The sequence below is a fragment of the Daldinia decipiens genome (assembly GCF_022478715.1).
Source record: "Daldinia decipiens strain CBS 113046 unplaced genomic scaffold F4813scaffold_3, whole genome shotgun sequence".
NCBI lineage: Eukaryota > Fungi > Ascomycota > Sordariomycetes > Xylariales > Hypoxylaceae > Daldinia > Daldinia decipiens.
Window position 1 is genome coordinate 22091 of NW_026054546.1, and position 10246 is coordinate 32336.

At 45.1% G+C, this 10246-nt stretch overlaps 4 protein-coding genes across 4 annotated transcripts; 2 read left to right on the forward strand and 2 right to left on the reverse strand.

The window, feature by feature from the left end:
- Positions 1–361: 361 nt before the first annotated feature.
- On the forward strand, positions 362–1876 carry F4813DRAFT_344861 (cleavage and polyadenylation specific factor 5). Its single transcript, XM_049241696.1, has 2 exons — positions 362–1215; positions 1273–1876. Exons 1-2 carry the CDS (start codon positions 678–680, stop codon positions 1533–1535), a joined length of 801 nt encoding a protein of 266 aa, XP_049103515.1. The 5' UTR covers positions 362–677; the 3' UTR covers positions 1536–1876.
- F4813DRAFT_398164 (UPF0047-domain-containing protein) lies at positions 1421–2656 on the reverse strand (the record flags this gene model as incomplete). The annotated part of the gene is made up of 3 exons (XM_049248018.1): positions 1421–2011; positions 2071–2133; positions 2189–2656. 3 exons carry the CDS (start codon positions 2654–2656, stop codon positions 1916–1918), a joined length of 627 nt encoding a protein of 208 aa, XP_049103516.1. The 3' UTR covers positions 1421–1915.
- Positions 2657–2846: 190 nt separating this feature from the next.
- Positions 2847–3927, reverse strand: F4813DRAFT_163315 (zinc-finger domain-containing protein). The gene is made up of 3 exons (XM_049239114.1): positions 3533–3927; positions 3307–3474; positions 2847–3203 (listed from the first exon to the last, which is right to left on the reverse strand). Exons 1-3 carry the CDS (start codon positions 3824–3826, stop codon positions 3141–3143), a joined length of 525 nt encoding a protein of 174 aa, XP_049103517.1. The 5' UTR covers positions 3827–3927; the 3' UTR covers positions 2847–3140.
- Positions 3928–4067: 140 nt separating this feature from the next.
- Positions 4068–5646, forward strand: F4813DRAFT_344866 (uncharacterized protein). The gene is made up of 2 exons (XM_049241697.1): positions 4068–4744; positions 4821–5646. Exons 1-2 carry the CDS (start codon positions 4262–4264, stop codon positions 5196–5198), a joined length of 861 nt encoding a protein of 286 aa, XP_049103518.1. The 5' UTR covers positions 4068–4261; the 3' UTR covers positions 5199–5646.
- The last annotated feature ends 4600 nt before the right edge of the window (positions 5647–10246 follow it).

Here is a 10246-nt window from a genome sequence, read left to right on the forward strand (position 1 = left end):
ATTCGATGGCTGAATCTTTAGGTAAGATTCGAGATTAGATCCCACTAACCCTCTTGAAGTCAGCAGTCTATGAGATAATTTCTGCGGGCGAGATAGATATAATAGTGTATACGACTCTAATAAATATCAAGTTTTCTTTGCCTTTGTGGTCTTTTCTTGGCCTTTATGAATGATGTTAGTGGACGGTGTTGAAGACAAACACATTAATGTAAGGTAGGTAGGTACGTTGTACAATACATAGAGACAAGTACCTAAGTACCGACTTTTTGCTCACTAATCAAGCCAAATAATTGGGTACCTTGATGGTTGTATATCAATATACATAGAAGGATCGATCTGAACCAATGACCACTAACGCTTACCTTTCGTCACCGCCTACTTGATTTGGAATTTAGTCAAGAACGCCTAACGGTATCGATTTCGGATCTGTAGCGCGTTGCTAACGCAAGCTCCAGAATCCAAGCTCCCCGTCCTGACAACGCCGTAACCTAGACATTCTCTTAACCAACTTCAATCCCGCCTACATGCTCAACTACCCTAGGCATAATACTCTCTTAGGACTTTATTCATATTATTTCTGTGCCTATGTACTATAGGTTCTTCCAGATTTAAGGATACATAGCATCCTAAGTTTTCTGACATCTTTTTTTTTTTTTGAAGTTGCATTCTAGCCCACCATGTCTACGGTTACCGCCACGGCGCTTCAGAGCGCATATCCTCCCGTAATCCCCCTCTCGTTTAATTCGAACCAGCCAAACACGATCCGACTGTATCCCCTTTCCAATTACACGTTCGGGGTGAAGGAGACGCAACCAGAAGAAGACCCTTCAGTTATAGCACGGCTGAAGCGCCTCGAGGAGCACTACAATGCCCACGGAATGCGTCGTACCTGCGAAGGCATTCTTGTTTGCCACGAGCACAATCATCCTCATATTCTGATGCTTCAGATAGCAAACGCATTCTTCAAGCTACCAGGTGACTACCTTCGACCAGAGGACGACGAGATCGAAGGATTCAAGTCCCGACTAGATGAGCGATTGGCGCCGGTAGGCAAGCTGGGCGAGGGTGAGGAGCTGGCAAATTGGCAAGTCGGAGACTGTCTCGCGCAGTGGTGGAGGCCCAACTTCGAGACGTTCATGTATCCCTTCATCCCGGCCCACGTCACGCGACCAAAGGAATGCAAGAAGCTTTATTTCATTCAGCTACCGAAGAGTAGTACGTGAAGTCATCATCCGTCCTAATGTGCAGACCGCTAACCATAGACTAACCCAGAGGTCCTGAGTGTACCGAAGAACATGAAGCTGCTTGCCGTGCCGCTCTTCGAGCTTTACGACAACACCGCCCGATACGGACCCCAGCTTTCTGCCATCCCCCACCTCCTAAGCCGATATAACTTCGAGTTTGTCAACGAACACGGCGAGGTGGTTGCTGCCACGCCCGGAGCAAGCCCTGAGGGCTTCAACCTCAAAACAAAAGTCCTCGCCGGAGGCGATGAAGATATGAGAGACGTCAAGGAAGAGAATGGCCACAACTAGTTGTGGTAGCTATTCGGTGACCACATATCAACAGACGGGGCCTTGTGTCTCCAGGAAGGAATCGTCGCACGGAGAATGAGCCAATGGTTCTGGAAACGGGAAGTCTAAGGACAGTAATGAAGATGTTAATTCTGGCGCCGGGCCTGGAAAGGCTAGGAGATCATGAGTACCTAGGTAGGGTTCATCGAGGCTATCTCGAGCACCATATAGCCTGCCATCTCATGTGTGCTTTTGCATTGAAATAAGGTGCGACGAAACGGCGTACGGCGTAGGAATTAGATCGTGGCCTTGAGAGCTGGGAGCATCTGAACCGATCACGAGCTAGATAAAATGCAATAAAAGCAAGGCACAAGATGTCTCTATTCTGGTTCTATCTGAATTCATGCCTTCTCTCCTTGAATGGTCGCTACAACCTTTCTCGTATGCCTCACCTCTCGGAATTCGAGATACCAAATTCCCTGCCATGTTCCCGTTGCCTTATAGGAAGGAGATTAGCTACATTGCTTCCTTAATTAAGGGGAGTTGCGCGACTTACTAGTTTTCCGTCTTTTATAGGAATTGTAACACTAGCGCCGATGAGTGCCGATTTGATATGTGCCTTTTCTTTATTAGCATTTCCCCCGCCTGGCACAGAGGCTTTCTATATAACCTACGGGCATATCATCGCTTCCTTCAGCACTATGTCTATACAATTCCTCTCCCTTGGGTCCAGCTTCAGGCGCTATGCGGTCTAGCGCATCGCTCATATCAGCGCGCACGTCATCGTCCCAGTTCTCATTCAAGCTCAGCGCACAACTCGTGTGCTGGACAAATAGATTCAGCAGGCCGACCTTGTAGTTTCTGATCTCGGGGATCTCTTTGACGACGTGGTCGGTGATGAGGTAGGAGCCGCGCGAGCGTGGGGGCAGCGTGAACTGCTTCTGGAACCAGGACATGGTTGGCGCGGGTGGGGGTGGGGTGGCTGAAGATGAGCTTGCTGGATACAGATACGCGAGGGGGAGAGTGGATATGTAATGGAATAGACTCGGGAAGAAAGCTACGAGGAGCACGAGTAAGAAAAGTACGGTAAAGAAGTTGTGCGAAAAAGACGTGGTGGTGGGTTTGGATGTGGATGACGGCATGGCGATAAATGTTGTTGCATTTGGTGTTGCTTTGCAGCTTTGGTGGGGTTAATCTTCTCCCCCTGCGGGTTCAATTGGAGACTACATACCTAACTACCTATACATGCACTTGAACGGTCTTGTACCTTTGTCTTGATCCGGTTATGCAATTGCTACATAAAGTATTACGTATCATAACCTTAACTAAGAGATACGTATATCTTAGCCTTTGGGGATAAATCAACCAATGAGTGAAGGAATAAATCTAAGTCGGTTAACAAAGAGTTTAGCATAACAGGTAGTTAGCTAAATTTGGGAGTATGAGGTTTTATGTTGTGCTTTTACCAGGTGGTGACTTTTGTAAAGCATTTTTAAATACTTCAGCAGTCGGAATAATATGTACATAGCTGCATGGACTTCCTGTTCGGCCTAGGTAGACTTGAGAATTATATAATATCAATTCAGTACCACTCCATGGCTACCATTGATGGGCGAGTGTCTATCCTTATGCAAGAGGATACGAGGTCTGCGGTAGTGATTCTAGGTGCTCTCTGTTATGTTCGTTTGCCTGGAAACACTGATTAGTTATTCCCTCATGCGAAATATATCTGCTATCATCTCTCCAGGGAAGGATAGATAGATAATAGTTTTATATCAGAGATCGAACTCACAAATGGAGAACCGCAGTAGCCACAAGTAGCAATTTCCGGCTTGTCTGTGTTGATGAAGATTCGAGGATGTCCCGCCGGCCCCCCTCCACCGTCACATGCCACTATTCGGTCGTGGGTCCATTCGACTGGCTTCTTGTGGATGAGATCAATAGCTGCTCTCGGTTGAGGCTGAACTACTATTAGCTACGATTTGTAGGGTCGTGGACAAGCGTTGTGCAAATCTTACTTGGAGGGAGAAATCTGTCTGTTCGAATCTCGGGCCTGTCATGGCCGCAGCCCTGGGTTTTTGACTTCTCGACCAGATATCGGTTCGGTTTGGCGCCTGCGTCAATCCCCTCTCTTCATTCTCTACCACTCCCAACGAGTCCTCCTCGCTCTTGGTTTCGGGGGTAGTCTCGGATTTAGCTGCGACAGGGTTCGTGGTATCAAGAAGGCGGGCAGAGAGTGCGAAAGTGCGTCGAGTCGCACATGCTCGCTGAGGGAGCTGCAGAGACCTCTGAATAGTCAATCGCGAAATCATTGCGGCTTATTGTGGTCGTTAATTGAGGCGACTTGATCTAAAGAGGTTATAATATGATTATAATGATCTGAGGTTGATGGCCAGCTGCCGATGATTAGGTACTGGCTCTCGGGAGCTCGGACCACACGTATGGAAGAATCAATTAAAAGACTTACATAGGTACATAGTACATATGTACCTACCTGACTTGATTCTTTTTTCTTTTACAAGGGTGGAAAGAGCCGATTTGACAACGTCCGTACTTGCATTCAATTTCTTTTTTTCTTTTAGTTCCCTCGGCCCTCCTTGCGACGCGCCTAGTAGACCTAATATCCTTATCCATTAGGCCATTCATTTATTCTTAAGAGCACTACTGAATATATCCTACCGTCCCATACGATCCATACCTATACATAAAACTTTGCTCGAGAAAGCTACCTGTAGAGTCGCGACAAGATGGCGACACCAACGCCCCCCAAAAGCATGTCTTCAAGACTACTAACTATGAAGTTCATGCAAAGAGCTGTCGCCTCGCCCTCCTCCCCATCATCCGCCACGTCAACTCCAGACGAGCAAGCCTCTAAGCGACGTAAGGTGTCGCACAATCCAGCGAAGCGTGATAATACCAATTCCCTAGCACATATAGACCAATCCGCAGTACAAGCCGCGATTGCTGATCAGGAGAGGAAGCGCCAGGAAGCTGTGGTACAAAATGCTGCTAAGCTGGGAGACGCATATTGGGTGCTTGACATGCCAGAGGAGACAACAAATTCTAACCGTGGAATACAAACACCTCTGCATGTAGTTCAAGTTGGATTTGCACAGATTGATTCCCATATTGATGCCTCTGATGCTGCTGGCTTTGATGACTTTGAATCAACTGACGCCTCGCACGTGAGAACCCCAATAGTTAGACGGTATAATATGGATAACAAGAAGGTGAGTTTTGTTTTCCTCTATCACGTCCTCTATGTGTATACCATATCCCTTATCCATGTAACTTACCCACGTATAGGTGTCGAAGGACAGCGAGTCTGAAAGTGACGATTCTAGCTCTGAGTCAGACTCTGACGACTCTTCGGGAGATAATGAACGTGGCCGACATTCTTATGGCCAAAAGTCGGAAGGACGGTCGGAATCATCTCGTCCAGCCTTGAAAAGCCAGAGAAGTGCCGAACAAGTTAAAGCTAAGCAGTTTGCCGAGAAACGGAGGAAGAAGGAGGTTAAGTTGAATGGTGTTAAGTCATCTCCTGCCTCTGGCGGCCCATTATCCATATCCTCAGGAGGTGGTACTTCACAACGACAGCCCATGGACTTCACTTGTCATCGCTGTGGCAGACCGGGCCATAAAATTTCTCAGTGCAAGAATGCTCCTAAGCGGCCAACAAATTAAAATCCGCGCATAGTGTCTATTTACAGGCGTTGCTTTACATAATGGTATGTGCTAGCCCTTAGTTTCTAGATGTGGTTTCACTCTCAGGGCCAAGGCAAGTACATCGGATATGTTGCCACATGGGCAATTTTGCTCTTCACTGCAAAATTATTCACGTTGACATGCTCTCGGAATATGGCAATTCTATCTAATTGGATAGATCTACTAAGCAGAGCCAAAAAGGAGCACAAGACGTACCTGTTTGCATTATCCTCTTTGTCCGTCCTAGCTATAGCGTTATATACGTGGATCTCTGGGGCAGACTTCACACGCAGAATTAGAGGGATTATATACGGGTGGCTACTAGCGCTAGGTACTGTTATAGGTAGATTCACCCCTGAAAGGAGATGTGATATCGAAACCTATCTCTTAGAATCCTAGGACTAAGCCGATCAAGCAAGGTCACCCCACGTAAGTGGTCAATCCTTGCCCATTTTTCGTATTTAATCATGAATTGTCTCGTGCTGGTGATTACCTATGAGAAATGAAAGACCGTACCGATCGTAGTGCAACCTCGATTATTGTACATACCCGTGGTAACACTACCCAAGTATAATGTAGGCTTCCGTGCCAATCGATTTTTACTCAAGCCATGTCGCATACGCGTAGACTGAATACACGATCGACAACCGCCCCCCGTATGATTCGATAGTATGGTCATGTGCTGTTATTATACGACATATCATACAGATCTACTCGAATAGATACCTCTGTGAAGTTGTGAAGTTGTGAAGTAGCAAATTAGCAAGCAGCACAGAAGCATCCTTCCTAATCAATACATGGTGTCTTATTACGAGGTATAACGTAGTTACGTAGGTACCTAATTGAGTCGGGTAAACAATTCATTGTGCTCTGGTTGAGTTTAGTTAGCGTTTCCACGATAGCATGGGACGGTGTAAGCCGCGGCTTTCAGCGAAGATGTGTAATGCTTGTAGAATATCATCACAATCAATATCAAAGTGGACACGTATCGGGAATTATCAAACGGTTATTGGATACCCTCTAGAGCACCAGCCGTCCAAGTCAGGTCCAAGCGGTCTGTGTACCAACGAAGATTGCATGGCACTTCATGATGTACAGCTCCCGCCTCCTGCGTACATATCTGATATCAGGGCTGCCAGCGGTAGGATCCAGGATATATCGTATATACAATTTAAGCTCCTAACGGCCGCGCGGTTAGTGCGACGTACGGGGCTAGACAACGAGGCTGTTGCACATAATACAAGTTAATATGAATGCCTGAGATTAAGACCAGCCCGTCGTTACAACTGTGCTGAACTACATATGTTGGACTGTTGATCATGATATATGCTCTTCTAAGTACACGTTACCCCGTCTAATAGGAACCAAGAAAGACGGACTAGTTTGTTCGGAGAGAGAAGTCTGAAACTATATGCAACTTTCTTATATATCCCTATAATGTATGTAGGTAGTCTGATTTATTACATATTGTACACGTCGACGTATCTCGGACTTGGTTGGGCTGAAAAACAAGGATCTTGGACCAACCGGAAATATTTAAATATACCCGGGACTTGATTTGCGGCAATCCATGCAGAAACGTGGAGGATAGGTTGTTAAGTTTTGATGCTACCTTACCTTAGTAGAAAAGAGTCTCCTATTCCAAAACTACCTACTCCTTCTATATGCTTTGTAGGGTAGTAGAAACTAAGATTGCTAACGTCCTCGTAGCTCAAAAATACTTTTGGTGTCTTCTTAGCTATCATTTATCTCGAGCATTACGAATTTCGATTGCCTACAAGGAGATGGAAAAGGCGTGATGATTACCTAGGGTTAGGGATGTACACTAAGTTCTAAGCCAAGGGATAGTCTACGGTTTAGTATCATAATTTAGAGGCTAGGAATATTTCTAGGAATAATAAGTCTTGCTAATGTTTAAAGCAAGTTGTTGTTATATCGAGGGAGCATGTAGGTTTCTAAAGAAGACCTAACCGCAGAGAAAGGAACAAACCTGTCGCAAATCTTCTAACCTAAAGGTTCCACACATTGCCTTAGCTGGATATATATCCCGTCTTCCACTTTGTTTATTGGCCCGCAGACCATATACTAGGTAAATGTTCAAAGTTGAAACGTCATATTAGGGCTTAGCATCACGCAATGCAAAGTGACGAACATAGGCCCATTGGTCTATTAGTCTATCAGTCGATGAGACTTATGGTTTCAGCGAGAGTTGGCTCGACTTGAATGGCAAGCCGCGCATTGCAGGTGGCACCTAGGAAACTAATACACACGATATTTATATGAAGACTAGGTTACCTAGATAGCAGGACAGCCAATAGTTTAGGACCCTAACCGCAATTCTGGCTTGGCCGAGAAATGATCATCACACTAATACATGCCTAACCAGGTAACCCAGATAAGCCAGAGAGCTATCTCTTATTAATGCAATATTCCCCCCACACAATATTTACCTTGGGTATTCATCGTGTGTATCAACTACACGCTATGCAGCATGAGAAGTCTTAACTCAACTCAATATAATAGAACCTCTCGCGTTCTTCATGATGACAAGAGGCCAAGTTTATTATATGTACAACTTAACGAGATCTTACGGCTGCTGATTGGTAACCCATAATTAATAATCGGAGTAACCTTAGATTAGACTTATTGGCTGTTGGCCCCAAGGGTACTCAACAGCAAATAGGTTATTTCTCCTCTCGTCTGCTATTTGTCGATGCTGTTCAAAAAGATGATGTCCTTCCGAGATTTCGAGGCCCTTTTCAATGAGAGGTTTTTTTCTCTCTTTTGATAAGAGCGGAACAGAAAGTTCCAAGATACAATTACGTTCACCGCGTTTCTAATAAAACCCTAGTCGCTACCAGCGAATAGCCTCCTAGGCCAAAGTTGCATTTAGTCCATCCTTGACAGAGATGTGGTTTGGTTCATAAACTTGGTACCCAAACAAAAGCTGGTACAATGATTCGGCAAAATTGGGATACCTTAAATTTTACCTCCTTAAGTTAAATATGCGTCACATGTTGCAATATAACTATACAATATACCTACCTACCTAGGTTACCTATCTCAATATATAAATCCGACTTCATAACCTAACCTAGGAGGTTACGTGCTTATATACGTTTGATAGGTATCTGCATACCCGGGATAAGGTCATACAAGGTACCTAACCTACCCACATCCCACATACACCTTAAATTCTACCTAGGTAGGTACGTGTAGTGTACTTAGGTACAACTTTTAAGTCTTACATACATACACCCGACCCGTGCCACCCGTACGGACAAGCCAATATGGACCCTGTTCCCCCACATTCCTTTCTCTCCTGGTTTTTGGTTCCTTAACCTACACTACATACTACATACTACATACTACATACATGCACTTATCACCGTCGCCGCTTGCCATCGCTCGAATACCTATGTACCAATCCCTACTTGTATGTATTATACCTCCATTACAAACACATAGTGAGGCGTGCTCAACTCATTTCATGTGCTGTATATGCGTGTTGGTCGCACTTATTTTTTAATATATATATATATATATATATATATTAATTCTCTGACTCTTCGTTTCTTCCACTTTGTCCTCTTACACAGTATAAATATATATAAAACCTAAAGCACGTATACATACCTGACCTAGGTATATACCTATATCGTAATACATGCCTTAACATTTTAGTAAGACGCACATTGCTTACCTAGACGTATACATACATCCCATATGGTATATCTCTAAACTCGGGGTTACTCTTCCGGGCGGCTACTGCATCTCAATTTTTTTTTCTCCCAACCCGCGTCGGATACTATATCAAAGCCGGACCTAATAATTCTCTGGATATCTAGGCATTGATCACACCTTGCTAATTCAACAACGACCGCTGTCCTGCAAGGAGTACGTCACCGGCCTTCGGATTTTCAACTGAACATACTATTAACCCGTCCTTCCAGACCCAACCCAGATCAGACCCCAGACCGCATTTCAACGCTAGGGTACTTATGCGTTGGGTAGCTACAGCAATACATGCCTCATCGACTAGTTTCCTGTAAGAAAAATGTCTATTACCCACGGTGTTTGTTCTCATCCTCACCCCCCTGACCTCCGCTCTTCTCAACATTGGGCCTTATCACTGGCTCGTTTTCACGTCACCTGCTCAGTTGACGGATGCAACACATATTATTATGCCTTTCGTACTATTATTATGAAATCTCAAACACTATTCTAATTGCGGCCCAATTGTAGGGTCCTAACAATCTCGTCATCGCCAATTCTTCATCTCAGCTTTCTCAGCCAATATCCGAGCCCAGTTCTCAATAGGTAAGTAATTAAGCATGCCGACCCATAACGTACATGAGTATCCATGAAATCACAAGCGTCCCATCGTCGATCTATACCTCTACTGCTCCTTTTCCCTTGTGAATCTATCTACCCATGTTAATATTGGCAATAGCGGAGCCCGCTACTGGAGTCTCGCCCACCAGATCTCAGCTCGAGTCAGCCTTTCCTCCCTTCTTTATATATTTGTTCTCAGCTCCCGTACTTGAGGTCTAGGGTAGCCTTGTCGTTGAGGCACAGTTTTGTCTTCTACACTGCCGTATGCTTAAACCCCAGTCACCGACACGAGAACAAAGGGCGGGAGGCTATAGTAAAAGCCTAGGTTTGTTATATTAACTACATCTGGAGGCCAATTGACTTCCTTTAAGAACGCTTCGCTCCTCTTACAGTCTCACCGCTGGGTAATCCAACTCTAAAGGTGGTCATCGAAACTTGTTCGTCTAGAATATTGTTTCACGGTTGCGTTATTGCTAGGTTTTGGTAGAGTTGCTGATTGGGTTGCAAGATCCTTCCTAGAGTGACATAGACAACATCTCTAAAAATCGGCAGAAGGTTGCCGCTGCAGATCGGCAAGTGTAGCGAACGACTAAGACTGCGGGCCGATTCGTGGCACTCCAAACGTCGTGTTACGAACGGGCCTCGAAAGGTGATCGTTCTAGACGGTTGCTAAGAAAGGACCTTCTCAGCAG

Bases quoted from the DNA above. Each gene is read 5' to 3' on its own strand.
- F4813DRAFT_344861 (XM_049241696.1), top strand. From the start codon at position 678: ATGTCTACGGTTACCGCCACGGCGCTTCAGAGCGCATATCCTCCCGTA. The intron at 1,216-1,272 runs GTACGTGAAGTC...AGACTAACCCAG, and splicing joins CATTCAGCTACCGAAGAGTA to AGGTCCTGAGTGTACCGAAG.
- F4813DRAFT_163315 (XM_049239114.1), bottom strand. From the start codon at position 3,826: ATGATTTCGCGATTGACTATTCAGAGGTCTCTGCAGCTCCCTCAGCGA. The intron at 3,475-3,532 runs GTAAGATTTGCA...ATAGTAGTTCAG, and splicing joins AGACAGATTTCTCCCTCCAA to CCTCAACCGAGAGCAGCTAT. The intron at 3,204-3,306 runs GTGAGTTCGATC...CAGTGTTTCCAG, and splicing joins GCTACTGCGGTTCTCCATTT to GCAAACGAACATAACAGAGA.
- F4813DRAFT_344866 (XM_049241697.1), top strand. From the start codon at position 4,262: ATGGCGACACCAACGCCCCCCAAAAGCATGTCTTCAAGACTACTAACT. The intron at 4,745-4,820 runs GTGAGTTTTGTT...ACCCACGTATAG, and splicing joins ATAATATGGATAACAAGAAG to GTGTCGAAGGACAGCGAGTC.